The sequence below is a fragment of the Anguilla rostrata genome, chromosome 14 (genome assembly GCF_018555375.3).
Source record: "Anguilla rostrata isolate EN2019 chromosome 14, ASM1855537v3, whole genome shotgun sequence".
NCBI classification, from domain to species: Eukaryota; Metazoa; Chordata; class Actinopteri; order Anguilliformes; family Anguillidae; genus Anguilla; species Anguilla rostrata.
In genome coordinates, this window is record NC_057946.1 from 4,286,169 (window position 1) to 4,306,048 (window position 19,880).

Genomic DNA, 19,880 nt, shown 5'->3' on the forward strand with positions numbered 1-19,880 from the left:
CTGCAGACTGGGAATGTAAAAAAAAGGAAGATATACAGTATATTGAATATATATATATATATATATATATATATAGGGTTAGGAGTTGGTTGATCCACAGGACGTATCTGAAAATCTGACATTTCAATTCACGCCGGTCACTTGTGAAACCAGTGCAAAGGAATTCAAGGGCATTTGATGTGTTGATTTGATCCTACATTTAAGGCCGTCATCCAGTAAACTCAACCACTAGAGGGCGAGCTGAGGCACTAAACTGAGCTAGACGAACAAAGTAACAAATGTATTACTTGTTTAAAAAGCCAAACCTATGCTGCTTCTTTCACTATATCTACAAACCCATTTCCTGTTCAAGGCATTACATTCTCAATCTCATTCTCCCACCTAATGTTGAACTTAACTTTACATTATAGGTTTAGGTATGAACTGCTCCAGTTGGTTGTGACACTAATGACCTGGCAATAGCTCTGCTCTTTGCCTAAAGCTTTTTGCAATCACTTATGTAAATTGCAATTGTAACTTACCCTGTAAAAGTAAGTTAGAAAAAGACCCCCTCACTTTTTCCACATTTTGTTACATTAGCCTTATTATAAAATGTATAAGTTTTTATTCTCATCTATCTACACACAATACCCCGTAATGACAAAGCGAAAACCGGTTTAGAAATTTTTGCAAATGTATTAAAAATAAAATACTGAAATATCACGCGAAGGGATCTGAATACTTTCCAAAGGCACTGTATATCCCATAATGCAGTGCGGATCTGAATGCTAATTATGGTTTGAGTACCTATGGCAGTAGATCCCTGTTCTACAAGTATGAAATGGCAAGGAATGCAAACACTGGACAGACTTAAGAAAATGTGCCGCGTTTATTAATGTTTGAACGCAGAATCGCATACAGAGAGCTGATGGAAGCATTTTTATGGGGAGAAAAATATTAAATATTACATGTCCATAATTTACAGATTTCAATTTCTCATTTCCTTAGGATATACAAAGCGCCCAGCTCCAGTCTGAAAGAACAGTTTTCTGAGAAAATGCACATATCACGTACCTGCCAAAGCAGCATAGTTTTGTACACTGCACAAGGTGTAGATAAGGTGTAGCCAGATGCCTATTCCCAGAGGTACAGGAAACACCAAAAGTTACAGAACCAATAGGATCCGCTTACATCCTGTGAACCTTTTTCCCACCACTCTCACCAAATGTGTGGGTTCAGAAATAAAGGTTTCACAGCAACCCAAGGTGCACACACACACACACACACACACACACACAAACATCCTCCACCCCTGATGGATGTTGCGAGAACTGAGCAGAAGCAGCAGGTCACGGCCAATCAGAGCTCTGGTCCTTGGCTTGTCTGCTAGGACCTCTGCACTGGTACCCAATGTGGGACACGCTTCTATATGAAGCCATGGGGTGGTTTTGTCATGAACCTTAATGTTTCGCTTGACCGATGGGGGCACAGGGAGGGCTCATTTTGGAGGTCTGGGGCCCTCGGGGCCACAGGTAAAGAATGAGGCCCAGCATACTGGCACAGCATCCGAGTCCAAGCTGCAGGGAAGAGGCCAGAGTCCAATCTTACACCCCCTACTAGGGCCGGGGGATATTCCTCACCCATAACTATCGAATGCAGGAGCAGTCATCGTCACCGTGTGGTGTTAATGCCTTTCAGCTAAGTTCAGTTCAGCTTTGTTTAAAGACAAACTTACTTCAAGGCGTTGGAATTAAGTGACGAGAAGATTTAGCTACTGGTTTTCAGAATTATACCACAAAGCACACTGCTGATCAAGTCTGTAAAGGTACCGAAAAAAAACTGACTTAACTTACTCTTCATTTTCACTTTTATATGAAATAAACAGTCAAAGACAAGTTTCTCCCCTTTTGGGAATGTAAAAATCCTTCAGCGACAACATGACTCTCAGTTAATGAGTCATGATCTGCAGCGGTCTGTGAAATGCAGTATCTGTAATTCACACGGTGCTATCAGAAGTCAAACACTTTCAGTTACGAATGGAAAAAAACATAAGGAGCGGTCCCCCTAATGACAAGGCCACACACACACACACACACACACACGTGCACGCACGCACACACACGCAAAAGAAGTCCAGATGCTTGTGAACCCACTCCTCATCCATGGTCCCCTCCTCTGTGGAGTGCGGCAGCAACAGTGTTGATAGAAAACAAACCGTAATAAATAAACACAAATAAAAATACCAACCCAACCCACACAGGCACCACACAGTCGGTGAAGGGGAAGGGTCACCCGGAGCAATGCTCGTCTTGTCAGTGATTCGCTACGTCAGTGTTTAAAACCACAACTCCGCCCACTGATCGAGTTCTGATTGGTCTACAGGAACGCTACAGTTGCTCGTAAACTCCGCCCTCACTCTTCACCGGCCCCTCCCCTCCGGCCAGGAAGGCCTCCAGCTCGTCCACGTCCCTGCCTTTCTTGGTCCTCGATTTCTTCTTCTCCTTCTTCTTTTCCTTCTCGTCTCCTGACCCCGCATCCTCTCCATCCTTCTTTCTGTGCTTGTGTCGCTTTTTGCCGTTTTTGTCTTCTTCCTGAGGGGACAATCCCCCCCACCCCCCCATGAGGGGGAAAAAAAAGGGTACAGGCTTTAATCCATTCTTTTCTGTTGTTTGGGGGAGTGAAATCCTGGTAATTACCGTAAATGAATTTAGCAATATTTTAGAATTAATTTTAGAATAGCTATTTGATCAACTTATTGTAAAAAAAAAAAAAAAAAGATGTAGCTCAAGATAGCAAATTGACAGCAATTTTCAGCAAGTCGTGGAGCTTCGTGTAGCGTCTTTGATGTCCTAAAAACATGTGAGAACTGGGATCAATACAACACCATTTCACCATTTCACAAGTATCCACTCACCTCTTTACTTTTCTTCTTTTTCTTCTTCTCCTTTGAAGAGTGTTTGCTTTCTTTATCTGTGAGACGTATGAAAACATTAGCATTTCAAAGACTGAGATTCATGCTGACATTGCTTGGAGACAGTGGAGTTTAATAATAAATTATTATTATTATTATTAAGGAAGACCATGCTGCGATTTTGTAATGACGTGTTTCTATTTAGGTGCGCCACATGCATGAAACCACAAGACCCCCAAGACCGCCGAGCCAAATGGACATTAAAAGGGCGGAGCCTGTGCTTAGTGGGCGGCAGCGGACGAATGGGGCGTGGGAAGAGCAGGAGGCTGTGTGTTGGGCGTGGCAGGCAGGAGCAAGGTTGCTGTGCTAGGGGCGGGCAGGGCAGGGGCAGGTTGCTGTGCTATGGGCAGTGGCAGGGCAGGGGCAGAGCAGAGGGTTGGCTGTGCCAGGCGTGGCAGCAGGACAAGATTGGTGTGCTGAGGCGTGGCAGGGCAGGGAGCAGAGGGATTGGCTGTGCCTAAGAGGGCGTGGCAGGGCAGGAGCAGAGGTGGGGCCTAAGTGGGTGCGCGGAGCAAGGTTGGTGTGCAAAGTGGATGGCAGGAGGGTGTTTGGGGTGGCAGGTTGCTGTGCCTAAGCGGGCGTGGCAGGGCGGGTGTGTTTGGGGCAGGGAGCAGAGGGGTTGGCTGTGCCTAAGCGGGCGTGGCAGGGCGGGGTGTGTTTGGGGCGGGGAGCAGAGGGATTGGCTGTGCCCAAGCGGGCGTGGCAGGAAGTGGCAGCGCACGACGTGCCTTCCTGTTCGCCGCTGCTGTCTTTGCCCTGGGCCGTGGGGTCCAGGAGGCCCAGCCCAAACAGGTCGGTGTCATTCCGGATGTCGAAGGGCACGACGGTGGGCTTCAGGGGTTCGGGGGCCCCGGCGGGGGGAAAGTCGTCGTCAGAAAGGTCGGGCAGGTCGTCCCGTATTGGGAAGGTCACCTATGGGGGGGGGGGAGATAAGATACCAGATGTTACACCCAACTAATCATACCCAACTGCAGAGAGTCATAATAGAGCTCGTCAATTATGCAAGAGATGCTCCACCATCTGTACTACTGTGTCTGAAATGAAGCTACACAGTACAGCACCTCTCTGAAAAGCAGAGGTGCCATCACAATCACAAGGGGGCAAGTAGCACTGGTAACGCCCAACAGAACAATCTAGATGGTCATTGGTGGACACGCTGGCATCCTTGTTAGGCAAGTCTGGTACTACTGCAAGTACTGTAATGTAAATGGATTGCATAACAAAACCAGAAACGATCTATCAGTCAGCAGCACTGTTCTGCTGGTTACCAACAGTGTTGTGGGAGCTCCTCACAGTTTTATGCAAATGAAGTGACGTGATAAGACATCTTATTCCTGGTTTATTATTCCCAATTTTTTTTCCCAGCAGAAGTTGTCATCTCTGGACAGTGAGAACAAAGTGGGGAGGGCAGCACCTTCGGGCCCCTCCTGAGCTCCGACCCCTCGATCTCGGGGTCGTCCACCACGAAGGACAGCGTCTGCCCGGCGGGAGGGGCCTCGGGGTCGGAGTCCCACGGCGTCGGTGCCTCAGCGGCGCCTCCCTTCTTCCTGCCGTGGAACTGCAGGGCCGCGACGAGAGGGGCGGAGTCTCTCTCCTGGGGCGGTGGCGGCCTCTTGTCTGCGGGTCTGGCCCTGGTCTGCGTCTTTGCTCTAGAGGAGGGGCGGGAGAGGACATGTGTCTGTCATAAAATTTCAAAATATAAAACAGTGAGCTGGCGTTGGGGTATGCATATAATTATCTAACTGAGGCAGGGTGACTGTATTTAGTACAGCTTAAATCTGAAGGCCAACTCGAAGCGTCTAGCCTGGCTAAACTCAGATGGCTACATTCAAAGCGCATTACTAGGATTTCCTTTTTTGAACAACGGCTGAATAATTTGTCTTGAAAATCGAGAAAAACTGGAAAAATCTATTCTTATTGACAACTGAATCCTCACAGTTCCCCCTACCCTTTTTTATTTTGTAAGACCACCCAGAGAGTGCCTGCAGATGCTCTTACTTCCTGTTGGCTGAACAGGAATCACACAACAGCTATGGAGGCTGGTTTCTTACTGGTGGGCGTCTGATGGCCTGTGCAGGTGTAGGTCATGTGACATGGACGGGAAGTGCTGTCCGTCCTCCTCGTCGCTGGAGAGTGTGACCCCCGCGCTGGGGGCTGCTGCCGGGGGCAACGGCTTTGACGGAACCTTGTCATCGGGGTCCAAGTCGTCTTGGAAACCCGACACCATGGGGTTCCCCCCTCTGCCCTCTCCGTCGCTGGGGGGGGGGGGGGAGCATAGACAGTTGCTGGGGGTGAATTCCATTGAGAATTAAAAAGCCCACAATCTTTTACGTTCTGTTTATTCACCTTAACCGACTGAATCGAAAAGTAATCGATTCAAAGACTTAGTTTAAATGAAAAGACTATACTTTTTTTTTTTGAAGGACTTAAGAGCAGCCCATGGACGAACACATCAAAGAACGGGCATACATGGCACTGTGAACTGAAATACAGGACAGTGACTCTCAATAACCGCACTCTCAATGGTCACATGTCAATCACATATAACACACAACTGAATCACATGGTCAGAACGCCGGACTCTGTGGCTGCTTGTCAATCACACTGTCACAACACCTGGCCCTGCGGTTACCTGTCGCTGTCTGCTGCCACGGCGACTGCTGCCTGGGTCCGTGCCTTTGTCTTCGCCGCGGGCCCGTCGTTCAGGAAGTTTTGGTCCAGGCCGAGGTCCGGCACGAAGTCGTCCACGCTCTGCACCCCCTGGGGGCCCTGCGGGGCCGGGGGCCCAGGACCATCTGTGGGAACGGAGCCGACTGCATCAAACAGGGCCGAGGCTACTGTGATGTCATAGCTCAGACACTGCTCAGGAGGTAAGAGCGGTTGACTGGCAGTCTGAGGGTTGCCGGTTCGATCCCCAGCCCTGGGCATGTCGAAGTATCCCTGAGCAAGGCACCTAACCCCTAATTGCTCCCAACAAGCTGACTGGTACCTTGCATGCCAGCCTTTCACCGTTGGATAAAAGCGCTATATAAATGCAGTCCATTTACCATTTACTTCAAGAAAATACAGAGGAGCCCTAACCAATCGCAAGAGCACAGTGGTAACAACCAAACAGAGCACTGGCAAACTGCGATTGGTGGATACTCTCGGGCTACTTCCTGTCAATTATGATGTAATTGCAGAAGGACAAACAGACACCAATCATCAGTCGCCATTTGGGCTCTCTTATGCCACCTGCTGGCGACCTGTGAAACTGGCAGACTTGCCGTGAGGCTGCAGTGCTGTTGTGCTGCCTGTAGCAGATGTGGACAGAGGCTGAAATGACATATTTTGAAGGAGAGCACCTGTTTGTCCACGCTCTCCTGAGCTGAGGAGATAGTAGTGATGAGCAAAGATACACAAACACAATTGGGGCACTCCTAATTGGGAGGGCAAGGAGTTTAAAAAAAAGAAAAAGGACACACCCCCCCAACTACATGGACGGGTTGGGGCTGGCCGGGGCCTCACAGATTGACCTGCTTACCTGGTGGGCCCTCGGGGGTGGAGGGCGCCCCAAAGAGGCGCGACATGAGGCCGCGTTTTTGGGGCGGGGGCTCGGAGGCCGAGGCCTGGGCGGACAGGGGCGTAGGGGCGGGAGGGGGGCGATGCTCGAGGTGCTGGGGCGGGGCTTGCACTGGAGGCGGTGCTGCGGGGGTGGACGGGGAGGGGAGGGAGGGGTAGAGGGGGGGCTGGGGGATGTTGGGGCTTGAGCTGCCAGTGGAGGCACCGCTGGGGGGCACGATGGGGGACTGGGACCCCGAGGAGGGGCTCTGTTCGTTGGTGGGGCCTGGAGAGGATAAGCCTTTCGCACGGGCCTCCACCATCTCCAGGAAACTGAGAGGGAGAGAGAGAGAGAGACAGAGTGTGAGAGGGAGAGAGGGAGAGAGAGAGAGACAGAGTGTGAGAGGGAGAGAGAGAGAGAGAGAGAGAGAGAGAGAGAGAGACAGAGTGTGAGAGGGAGAGACATAGGGATGGGGGGGACAGAGAGAGAAAGCACAAGACAGACACAGAGAGAGATAACTTACTGGGACATCCCAGGGTTAGCAAACAACCTTCTATGAGTGAACCAGACATGAGCCAGCCGTGATGTCACCTCACTCAAGTTAACACACAGGGGATCCACCAATCAGAGAGCATGCTGGTAACTGCCATAGCAGAGCACACTGGGTCTTTTCCCCACTACGCGTGGTCATCTACATGCGCCGTACATAACATCACATTTATCCACTTCCTAACCCATCCCCTTCTCAATGGGTGTACATGCACATGCGGTAGTTATGCGTGTCTGTATCCGTGTGACATGTCGTGTGCTGTGTAGCTCTGTGTGTGGACGTGTGTTCAGATGGGTGTGAGATGTACGCACACGTCGTAGTTCTGGTCCTCGGTCTCCTGCTGGACGGTCAGCTCCTCCAGCGTGGCGTCGATGTCCAGCTGATTGGTCTCCAGCTGCCGCAGGAGCGTCTCCCTCTGCAGAAGAGACACACACTGCTGGGAACGCTCCCCTCCACCACACGGGACCACACTCGACCACGCCTGACCACGCTGACGTGCTGAACCACACTCCAGGGCACCTTGACCACGCCTGAATGCACTTGACTGTAAAATGCGACTCTTTTCCATTTGCTGCTCACACACGTGTGCGAATCACAAGTCAAATACTGACCTTCAGATAAGGACACATTCCTCTGCATTATCTCGACAGTGTGCAGCTCCATAATACTTAAAAAAACTCCCTTTACAACTCCTGCTCTGCCTAACATCCACAGTACTGTATTTTTATGAATAAATACAAAATAAATCCAGTAAATATGAATAATTATGGCTATAAAAACAACAGCCGGTTAATCTGTGGGGGCAGTAATGGGTAATTGTCACTGCCCAGAATTAACGGGATGAGGAAGGGCACAGATTGCTTTTTTGTAAGCCAGCGGGGAGTGAGACTGATATTTAGGAGCTGGGTTCCGCGGGTGCTTGGGTTCCGCGGGTGCTCGGGTTCCGCCGGTGCTCGGGTTCCGCCGGCGGGGGGAGCTGGGAAGGCCCCTCCCTGCCCTCCTCAGTAAGGCGAGAGCTCTCCCGGGCACACGGACCCCTGCCAGCGGACCTCACAGATCAGGGCGCGGCAGCTACGGAGCCACAAGGTCTAACCCCGCCATTAAAACCCCTCCGTCCCCCCCAGCTAGGGCGGCTGCGATTGGTCCAGACGGCTCCCATCAGCCCCTCCCCCATGTGTGTGTCTGCCGCAAGAAATGTATCCTCGGGGGAAGGTAGGGAAACAGAAGCCTGACGCGGAATAGATGAAATATTGATGATCCCGCTGGTTCACGTGTTGAGAACTTAAAAAAAAAAAAAAAAAGAACATCCACAGTGTCGCTTAGCGACGAGCCCTCAGAGCCAACTGCAGCGTCCGCATGGGCCCCAGGGCTCCTACTCTCACAGGTGCTTCCATGCCCACCCTTAGACATCTTAGCATACGCCTCCATACCGTTACACGCATGCTTACACACACCCTTACACAGCTGGTAAACCAAATTACCCATTATCCCCAAATTCACAGGCCCATAAATACTGTCCAGTAGACTCGTCACAGGCATTGCCAAAATATCAATAAAAAATGGACTGCCTCTTTTGACCACAATTCAAAGCCCAACTAGTTTGAATGGAATTTGGATCTATTTCTATGTACATCAGTTTTTTTTAACAGAAACACAGCGCTTCTAATTTTTAAAGAAACATTTAAGCATTTTGAAGTATTCTTATTGTAAAGTACCAACATAAAAATAGTCATTGTCAAGTCAAGCATTCAAGTCTTGTTAAATATTTTTGTTTCTTTTCTAAAATTAGACAACTAAATCAGAGGATTTTTCAACGAGAACCCAGATCAACAGCATGCCCTTCACCCTACAGCCAGAGGAGAGAGGGCACAGGTGCGCCCCAATCTAATCCCCTCCAACCGTGCCCTAAAAAAGGCCCTGCTGAATTATGTAAAGGCAGGATGGAGGCTGAGGGAGTTAATGTTTAATGAGGCCCAGAGCAGGAGGGAGTGGGGAGTTCAGACAGAGTATACCGTACTGCGTACGACCTGCTGCGGACAGTCACTCCTCTTTTACCTTTGGTTGCCAGTGTTTTTGTTTGTAAGTGTTTTACATTACATTATAGGCATTTTGCCTGTCTTATCCAGAGCGACTTACATTTTATCCAATTATACAGCTGGATATATACTGGAGCAATGCAGGTTAAGTACCTTGCTCAAGGATACAACGGCAGTGTCCTACCAGGGAAACGAACCTGCAACCTTCAGGTTACAAGACCAACTCCTTACCCATATTACTACAGCTACTCGATTAATACACAGGTTTTCCTTTTGATCTGTACATCTGCCTTTGACATTTATTGTTATTATTACTATTATTATTATTATTATTATTATTATTATTATTATTAATTGGGGGCAGTTGCGGACAGCGTTTCTCGGAATAAGCAGCAGCGGCGGCGGCGTCCGCGGTAAGAGCGGGCCCAGCGACGGGCGGGGCCCAGGTGAGCAGCCACGCCCTCTCACCTGCAGCTGCAGGAAGGGGATGTTGAAGAACCGGTGCAGGTACTTCAGCCCAAAGCCGTTCTTCATGGAGGACTCTGCGTAGTGAACGTAGGACGAGCCCATGGGTCTGCAAACGGACGTGGACAAAAACAAAAGCTAACGTCAAGGTTTACAGGCATTTAGCAGACGCTCTTATCCAGAGCGACTTACACTGTATCCAATTATACAGCTGGATATATACTGGAGCAACGCAGGTTAAGAACCTCGCTCAAGGGTACAATGGCAGTGTCCCACCGGGGAGTCGAACCTGCGACCTTTAGGTTACAAGACCAACTCCTTAGCCATTATACTACACTGCCGCCATCAACCAGACCAGGAGCATGCAAGCACAAAAATGCCTTTCCCAGAGCAAATTACGATGTAGGAGAACGCAAGTGCGTCACCCGATTTACATAACAGCCTTCTGAGACCAGTGAGTACATTAAGTAACATCACTAAGGTCACTAATGCAAACTATGCCTAGCAAGACCAAAAATACAAAAACAATACAAACAATACAATACAAAAACAAATCCTGAACTTCCGTCCACAATGAGACCCAAGTAGAAAACACCAACAACCTTAAATAAAATCATCGCCTGATGAACCAGTACTAAATTGGAGCTAGTAACTTCTAACCAGTACTGAGATGGAAACTGTGCAGTATGAACAGGCGGGTCTTCAGTTTGAGTCTGAAGACCGACAACGATTATGCTGTCCTCACCAATCTGATAATCAGAGGAATATTCAGCAAATGAGCTCAAAGCAACAATGAAAATCTAGTCGACCAAGGGTGAAACGGAGACTGTTATCTTCAGGTTTTTTTTTTTTGTTTTTTTTTTTTAATAAGGAAAAGAATCAGGGATGGCGCCCCCTACCTGTTGAGGCCGGAGATGAAGTCGCGAATGTCGTCCGGCAGGATGACGCGATGCTCGCCCAGGTCCCGCTGGTTTCCCAGAACGCACACGGGCATGTGGCTGGGCACCTTGGGCAGCTCCCGAAGGATGTAGTTAAACGTCCTGTGGAGAGGTCCATCGACCTGAGGTTACTCTCTCCCGCTCATTTTATTTATAGTAAGTCAATACCGGACAGAAAAACCAGCTGTTGCAGTGCTCCCTATGGGTTAAATGTTTCAGACAGGCAGCACTGCTGGCCACACCTAAATCAGTGATGTCAAAGCATGTTTTTTTCCATTAACAGCTGAGACAAAAATCCATGTAATGACATCACTGGCTTAGGTGTGGCCAGCAATGCAACCCATCTGTGAAAACTTTAACCCACAGGGAGCGCTGCAACAGTCCGTTTCCAGGGTTAACTTTCTCTTTCACCTCAACTTACCCAGAATGCCCCACTGACAAACAGAATCTCTTTTACCAGGGAGGCCACGCCCAGAGGGAAGATCGATACACACACAGGCCACATTTACGAAAAGATCAATGATACACGATGAAAAGAAAGAAAGAATAGCCCACTGTTGAAATCAGGTACATGCTTCCAGTGAAGCACCGTACTCCTGCAGGTTCAATTCCTGCCCAAACAAGGCACTGAACAGTACGCTTTGAGCACTGAACAGTACGCTTTGAGCACTGAACAGTACGCTTTGAGCACTGAACAGTACGCTTCGAGCACTGAACAGTACGCTTCGAGCACTGAACAGTACACTTTGAGCACTGAACAGTACGCTTTGAGCACTGAACAGTACGCTTTGAGCACTGAACAGTACGCTTTGAGCACTGAACAGTACACTTTGAGCACTGAACAGAACACTTTGAGCAAGGTAACTCAGCCAGAAATGCTCCAGTAAGCAGCCGGCTGTACAAACGGACAGCGAGTAAAAGGTGGCCCTGGACAAGGACGGCTGCCGAATTTAAACGGATAAACGGGGAGAGGCGACCCTCACCACTGCTTGGTGATGTCGAACATCATGATCACTCCGTTGCAGTTCTTGTAGACGTCCAGAAACTCCGCATCCAGGGCCATTTCAGGCTCCTCGGTCTGCAAGGCGTGGCAAAATCGCAGTTACGCCGCCGTCGGCAAAGTGCGGCTAAATCCAAGTCACGGCATTTATTTCTAATCCCCAAGATGGCTTTCACACTTGCAGAGGCTCGTTTGGAGAGTCTTTCCAAAACCAGAGCACTTTTACCCCGTATATTCACCTACCCAAAAGCACACTTCTAAAACAAAGAAAACTGGCTGGAGTTTTTTTTCCAGTACAACGTGGTCTCAGGACCGCACTTTCAAATGAACCGCGGTTTGCTTGGTAGCTGGTGCGGAAGGGGTTCGCACTGAATACAAAATGCGCAGTACATTTCACTCACTATTGTATATCTGAACAAGCTGTACATACTGTACATGACCACCAACTATATGTATATGAATTAACGTCATTTTTCTTTTTGTTACCATTTAATATTTATCTCTTCACTCCTTGCACTCTCCACTTCTTTGCACTATTTGTATCCTGTATACAGCACTATTTGTATCCTGTATGCAGTCATTCCTTGTGTATATGACTGAAGATTGTTGTGTTGTTATTCTCTTTTTCTTTTGTGTACGGGCATTGAGAGCCGCTAAACTGGAGTCAAATTCCTTGCATGTGTAAACATACTCGGCACATAAAGACGATTCTGATTCTGATCTGCCCTGGTTCCAGGAAGCAAGATGGCAGAAGCATGTGTGAATTGCGTACGAGGCAATGACATCTTTAGCAATGCGCTGCAGACATGCCAGGTGCTCACAGCAGGAAAATACATTGTGCAAACGTGCCACAATTCACAGATTCGTAGTGGGGAACCACAATAGTTATGATAAAAACATTTTTTTTTAATAAAAATAAAAAAGGGTACTGAGAAAGGCACTCCAGCAGAGTAAGTAAATACAAGGACCTACAAACAGCTCTATAAAAAAAGTGTTTGCTGAGCAGCCCCATAAAATTTAGGGTAAGCACTACGATATTTAATTCACCGAGAGACATTTCTGCATTATGTCATTTAATTCACAGAGATACATTTCTGCATCGTGTCATTTAATTCAGAGACATTTCTCGCTGCAGTTCTAAACGTAACGGTCAGTTTCGGGCTAAAGAGCAGGAAAAGGTCAAAGGTCAAAGGTCACCTCTTGAGGCTCGTTCTCCAGTTTCAGGCTTTCCCCGCGTTTCTTCCCTCTGCCTACCGCGCAGTGTTTCAGACAGAAACAGAGGAAGGAGGAAAGAAAAAATTAAAATGAGAAAACCAGAATAAAAAAATTTAAAAAACCCAACAATGGAGAGAAAAAGAAAAACTCCCTTATACTTGTTCTTATTGGACTGGTGAATTACTGAATTACCATGTTAAACAGATACAACAACCCACCCGCCCCCCAAAAAAAAAAAAAAAAAAACACATAAACCACAGCAATAGCATGCAACTCACTGTCCCTTCCCTTTACCTTCCCTGGGCCTATTGTGTGTTTGCATGTCTGGTTCGGTGATCGAGTTTGTTTGTGTGTGTGTGTGGGCGTGTGTGTGCATGTGCACATTTCTATGAGAGAAAATATCTATGCGGGCCAACAGTTTTAACGTCTGTGCATGAGTCAGCATTTGAGAGCATGTGCACACAAAAGCATGCCTGGGTACGCGTCATTGGTTCAGTTTACATCAGAGTGTGAGTGCACTCGAACTGCTGAGTATGTGTTTGTGCAGATGAGTGCATGTATGAGTGTGTGTATGAGTGTGTGTGTGTGTGTGTGCGCGTGCCTATCAGTGGATGAACTGGCCTGTGAAAGAGTGTGTGTCGGAGTGTTTGAAAGACTGTATAAAAGAGAGCGAGAGAGTGCGTTTGAGCCGCATCAGAACCAGATCCTGTTTTCTGATTGGTTTGCTGTCACACGTTCATGCGCTTCTGTCACCGTGGCGACAGAGAGAGTGACCTCCACGGCTGAACCGGCTGAGAGGGGAGGGGTCAGGGACGCCGCTGGGGCGCTACACGTTAGAAACGGCGGTGTCTGACGCCAGACCGCCCCAACGATTCAAACGCGCCTGCGCAGGACGCTTCTGATAACTTTCCTTCTGCGGGTCAGCTCCTCTGGCCTCCACATAACCAGGTCCAGAGAACGAAGCGAAGTCACAGCGATCCCCAGCCCTGCTCCTGGAACTCTACCGTCCCGCAGGTTTTCATTTCAACCCCAATTTTGACCACACTTGGTTCTGGAGCTCTCGACTGCGCTCGAAAGCCCGTCTCACCGCTGAAACTGCCAGACCGAGCGTGCCCTCCGCACCCAGACCACTCGACCACCTCCCCCCCACACACACACACCTGCTTCCCACCCTCCTCAGCAAAGGAGTGCGAACCCCCTCACCCCCACCCCCCCACTCCTCCTCACACGTGCGTGTATAACCGCGCGAGCGCTCCAGAGCGGTTTACCCGCACGCACACGGCACTGGCGGAAGTGGGGCCTACTCTACGGACGCGGCGCACAGAGAGCACTGCAGGCCACACTGCACACACAACGCGGGCGGCTCACAGGCCGAGTGAGCAGCCAGAGAGGGAGCCTCACCTGCGCCGCCTTCGGGAACAGGGAGCTTTACGCCTGGGGGGTAGCGCAACAACAACGGCAAAACAAAAAATAAATACAGACACGTTTAATATGGGAGCTCCACGGAGCCCGAGCGTCCGGTTCAAAATGAAAACCAACGTGCAGACAAGCCATGAAGGACTAGGCTGAGAAGGACTCAGAACTGAAGGGAGAGAGAGAGAGAGAGAGAGAGAGAGAGAGAGAGAGAGCAAGAGGAGGAAGAGAATAGGAGAGGGAAACACATAAAGCTCATTCACATATGCAATGACTCTTTACCTCCCCCTCTCTGACTCACCTTTATCAACAACGTCCCACACCTCCACCTTGACCACATCATCAGTCGCTATGGAGACAGAGCGGGGAATGGCCATGGTTTACTACGACAGTGCACACAGTCCTCCTGTCACCCAGGTATTATAAATGCAACAATTACACAGCAGTTTAAATTAAAATAATACAAATAAGAAACGAAATATTAGAAAATAGACAATAAATAAAAAAGATCTTTAAAAAATTAAACAATAATTTACCATAAATTAAATTTAAAAAAATACTTGGATATAGAAATCACACTCCAAGAACATAGCAGTTTCAACCAGTCAAGGTTTTACAAATGGAGGTTAACGCAGAAACAGTGGCTGGTACAGTAATGGCAAGACCTGGTCTGGCTCAAAATGCTGTGAATTATGCTATAAACTTATTTACCTTCTTTGTTTCTGGTTTAAAATCCAACAGACCAAACAGGGTGTGAGGACCAATCCCACCCCACTGGATCCAGCTAAAGTTGCCCCCGCCCTCCCCCCCATCCCCAAAAACGGCCCCTCAAGATGAGCTTTCCCCAGCTCCAATCCCATCTGTAGCCACTATGTGAGGAGGAAGGGAGACTGATCTGAGATCAGCGGCATTTCCCCTTACTTTTGTAGTTCCAGTGGATGCTGGTGACCTGGATCTCCTGGGTGGGCACGTACTCCTCCAGGAACTTCTTCCCCTGGAGGCGGTGCCAAAGCGTGCTCTTACCCGTGTTCCTGTCTCCACGGATCACTATCTTCACTGGAGGGGATGGGGGGTGGGGGGGGGGGGTGGGATGTGGGGGAACACAATTAGTGATGCACCACCGGGGAGGTAAAGAAGCAATCAGCTCAGCTGCTTCCAGAGGTATGGAACCAAACAGCAACACAATGAAAGAAAGTGTTCATACAAACAGACACATGCATACACATACTTACACACACACACATACAGACACACACACACACACACTCACACACACACTCCTTGCTTAGACACGCACACAGTGGTATGATCACACGCTTGAATACATACAGTTACACAACATGCGCATGCACATGCATGCACACACACGTTGCTTGCTTAGACACACACAAACACACACACACACACACACACACACACACACACAGACACACAGGCACACAGGCACACACACACCTTACTTAGACACACGGTATGACCACAGCTGTGTGTGGTGTGTGAGAAAGTAACACATGAGCAGGACTGACGCAGATCCAGGCTTGCCTGTGCCTGTGAAAGGCCGGGCTGAGCCAAATGGGGCACTTTATCAAAGGCGTCGCCCGCGCCCGGGGAAGGCCGTCTGCCAAGCTCCCTGACCTCAGCCCCTACGGCCAGAACCACGACTCCTCCACGTCTGTGCGCCTCCCCCCGCCACCCCACCGCGCAATCGTCCCACAGCTTCACACAGGGGCCGGGCAGTGTAGCACAGGTAATAAGGAACTGGGCTTGTAACCCAAAAGGGCACAGACAGGTTCGATTCCTGGGAAGGACACTGCCGTTGTACCCTTGAGCAAGGTACTTAACAATGCATTGCTTCAATACATATCCTGCTGTATAAAAGGGTGTAAATGCTGTGTAAAAAGTTGTGTAAGTCGCTCTGGATAAGAGCGTACCTGCTAAATGCCAGTAATGTAATGTAAAAATTTCACACAAGCGATGGCAGAAAAACCAGTTAGTGTCGACAAGGAGGACAACTCACATGCCAGCTAGGCTACCTGCTGCTGACAGTCGTTGCTTCAGGTACGCCTGTACAAACACCACTGATTTGATACCCAGGCTGTACCCGGTTTCATTTAACACAGCATCTGTATCAATTAGGCCACGTCTAAGAGCCCTGACGGCAAGATTTTGACACACCAGGACACTCTCCCCCTAACCATCTGGGAACAGCACTGTAGCAGGCGACATAGCTCAGGAGGTAAGAGCGTTTGTCTGGCAGTCGGAGGGTTGCCGGTTCGATCCCCCGCCCTGGGCGTGTCGAAGTGTCCCTGAGCAAGACACCTAACCCCTAATTGCTCCCAACGAGCTGATTGGTACCTTGCATGGCAGCCTTTCACCGTTGGTGTGTGTGTGTGTGTGTGCGAATGGGTGAATGAGAGGCATCAATTGTAAAAGCGCTTTGGATAAAAGCGCTATATAAATGCAGTCCATTTACACTCTCCCCCTAACCATCTGGGAAGAGCACTGTAGCAGGGATTGGCCAGGCCAGGCAAGGCATGCGGCAGCTCAGATGCTCGTGAGGAGCATGTGACACATTCCTCTAGCCGGTTTCCCGTGAATGGCCGCCATCACCCAGCCAATGGGCTAGCGGTTAAGTTCTGAAAAGTGGGCGGGCCCGTTTGCACTGAACTGCACTGCTGTCACCAATGAGGGAGCAGTACAAATCTGGCACGCAAGCCATTGGTCACAGCAAGTTACACATAGCACAGAATGCCCAGGCCACAATCGCAGAACACAGCTTTGTAGGATAAATCAGTACATGAGTAAGCAAATAAAAAAAATAAAAGCAGGCCACCTTAATGTTTTTCATGTAACTACTGAAATTGATTTTTTACCACTTTCCTACAGTTCAGCGATATTCAATCTTGATATTTATAGAAATTAAACATTACACGATACAGTTTAGCTACATGTCCCCTTTTGTACCCTAACAACCTTTTATGCTCCCATTTTTCTGTTCACATTATTATTATTTTAAATTTATTTTAACTGACAAATTGATCAACTGCCAATATTACACACAAAAGTCAGACTCGCTTTTGGCTAAACTTTATAAAAGGCAAGACAACTAGGCTACTGTACGAATTGTATACACTACACACAGAGCCAGAGACCATATATTGCAACCAAGACAGTAAAGACAAGACGACAATGATCTTAGTTGACACTTAACAAATCCATTCAACATTCCCACAAAGGCACAGACACCATACTTGCCTTTTCAGGCTGTAAGTTCATATTATGTCTCTCTTCCACTGACATCGAGAGACTTTTAAATGCTAGGATTTGGCAGCAGCCTACCAATGCACAGCCACAGGCACTTGGCACGTACAATGCAGAGCGAGCGAGAGTGACAGCTGCTGCAGTACATTTAACGGTTATGGTGAGAGTGAGACGTCAGTTGCTGACTGACCAATGCAGGCTTCTTGGAAAAACCTGCAACCTTCCACTTGAAAGATAAGCTCCCTAATCACTACGCTGCCGTGGCAACAGCTAGCCTATCACGTTAGCACATCTTAAATCAGGGGGTATGGGACACCGGCCCCAGGAGGGACAGCAGACGGGCTGGCACTGGTTCCAACCAGGTCACATTGTGACTGACGCCAATGCGACTTCCCCCCCCCCACCCCGAGAGCAGGCCCCACTTACTGTTGTACTGGACTCCCTTGGCGAATCGTCTCTGCAAGCTTTGGTTCATGGACTGAAGGCCCGCGGGGATGTTCTTATCCCGCAACTGGCCCGGTTCCGAACCGACCAGTTTCTTTAGGGCAGAAAACATCTTGAGGGAAAATTTAGGAAAAGATCACCCGTTTGAGGGGAAAAAAATAATAATAGTCCAACCGTACTATGTGTCTGTGTCCGGAAAAAAATAGTATAAAATCCACAGAGGGAGAAAAAGACCTTAGACTCGAACGTGTATGTGAAAATTAATCGATCAGATGGGGTGTGGCATCACACAGTGATTTGGGTGAGGCAATGTTATGTCGATGCTTGAAATAAAATAATTCATTGAGGCAATGGGGTCCCCTGTTGACAAGAAGTATCCGGTGGTTCAAGGTCAGTCGTGCGGGACAATTTCCACTTCTAGACGGTGTGGACATCTCACAGTTTGTTCCCTCATATTGTAGGTTGTTTCCACAGAAGAGAGCACTCATGCCACGGTCATGTCTCTCCTTGTGGTTGTAGACCTTTTGCTCAACATCAGCAGTCCTCTGATCTTGTGGAGTAGCCAGTCAGCCATCCAAATTCCATCTACAATAAAAAGCAGTGTTAGCTAGCTCAGTGGTTCTCAACCTCAGTGCTGGGGCCCAATGTGTACGCTGGTATTCACTCCGACCAAAAATTCAATCCCAGATTTTTTACAAAACTATTAATTTTCCTAAATTATATGCTTTTCATGCTAGAGGGATTATTCACCCTCTTAAGCCATATTACATCAGAAATAGCTACGAAGTTCAAATTCACATTGTGCTATATTCAAAACAATTATATGAAGACAAATTAAAGACTGAGGTGAATCAACAGGCTATGAACTGGTGAAAGTGTGGACCCCAGGCCACTGAAACGAATAATGAATATAATTTATAATAAGATAATGAAGAATTCAAAGACAAAGAAAACTATAAGGAGCCAAACCTATAGTGTTAATAAGTTTAAGGAGAAATTATGAAATAACACGACTTCAGCAACATAATCAGAAGCCTATTAACTCACCTCAACGTTTAATTTGATCAGTCAAAAAAAAGGTGTTACTTTTTTGAATAATTATCTGCAATACAACACAATATGCACAATTGGGAATTTTCTTTTTCATGGCATGCATAGTAATTTCTGACTTAATGTCGCTTAAAGGTAAACGATCCCTGTAAACATGATAAGCACTTAAGAAAAAATAATAGGTTGTTAAAATTCTGGGATGGCTTGCAATTGTGGTTGGAACGAAATCCAGCAAACACAGTGGCCCCCAGGACCGTCTGAGAACCACGGAGCTACTAGCTAACGTTAATTTAGCATGCATTCCTTGACAGTTAGTAGCCAACGTTGATCGAAATCAACTGGCTACAGTGAAATGCTTCACAGTTATTTTAAGTTGAAAACGTCTATCTTTAAAACACATAATTTCTTTCTATTCAGCTAACGTTAGCTAAATAAGTTAGCTAGGTTATGTGACAAACTGCTGGCTAGCTTCCACTACCTACTGCGATGCTAGTCAGAAAGCCAAGTTAACTGTAACTTTACTCCACAGCATCAACTTGCGAAACCTTACCGGGTAAGGTCAGCCACCTTGCCTAGTATTTTGATGTTCGCAAACGAGAAAACCGCACGAAAAGTAGTTAGCTAGTTAAATATAACACTAGGTATACAGTTAGTAAGCTGACATATGCTAGTGTCCCTCGTGTAGATGCAAGTTATTTCATCATCGGCAGTATTCCAGTCCTCGAATTGAGAGAAAACCAATGTACTGTTCAACAAATCGCCTTGATAGCTAGCTAGCTACATGCCTGTCAAGCTGTCTAGCTCGAAAAGTACCAACGCTTCAAAATAACGTGCGTTTGAGCTAAAGAATTCTTACCGTCATTAGTTTTCCACATCTGCTTCAATCGGTTAGCCAGTCTACTCAAATAACCATGCGGACATACTTCATCCGATCCGTCTTCTCTCGTTGCTACAGGTAGGGAGCATCATCCTTCGGCAGCAACCATTTTTCCAGCTTTCTTCCACTCTCCAAGCACA

The 19,880-nt window shown here is 47.9% G+C and overlaps 1 protein-coding gene across 1 annotated transcript; it reads right to left on the reverse strand.

Annotated features, from left to right (window-relative positions):
• Positions 1–849: 849 nt before the first annotated feature.
• On the reverse strand, positions 850–19,878 carry LOC135239181 (rab-like protein 6). Its single transcript, XM_064307678.1, has 16 exons — positions 19,720–19,878; positions 17,796–18,398; positions 15,030–15,164; positions 14,410–14,457; positions 12,678–12,730; positions 11,464–11,558; positions 10,442–10,582; positions 9,546–9,651; positions 7,353–7,456; positions 6,474–6,823; positions 5,583–5,745; positions 5,002–5,205; positions 4,365–4,599; positions 3,679–3,862; positions 2,894–2,949; positions 850–2,570 (listed from the first exon to the last, which is right to left on the reverse strand). The coding sequence occupies exons 2-16, from the start codon at positions 17,923–17,925 to the stop codon at positions 2,367–2,369; spliced, it is 2,208 nt and encodes a 735-aa protein (XP_064163748.1). The 5' UTR covers positions 17,926–18,398; positions 19,720–19,878; the 3' UTR covers positions 850–2,366.
• Positions 19,879–19,880: the final 2 nt, after the last annotated feature.

Bases quoted from the DNA above. Each gene is read 5' to 3' on its own strand.
- LOC135239181 (XM_064307678.1), bottom strand. From the start codon at position 17,925: ATGTTTTCTGCCCTAAAGAAACTGGTCGGTTCGGAACCGGGCCAGTTG. The intron at 12,731-14,409 runs GTGAGTCAGAGA...ACTGCGCGGTAG, and splicing joins GTGGGACGTTGTTGATAAAG to GCAGAGGGAAGAAACGCGGG. The intron at 4,600-5,001 runs GTAAGAAACCAG...CCCCTCCTCTAG, and splicing joins AGGCCATCAGACGCCCACCA to AGCAAAGACGCAGACCAGGG.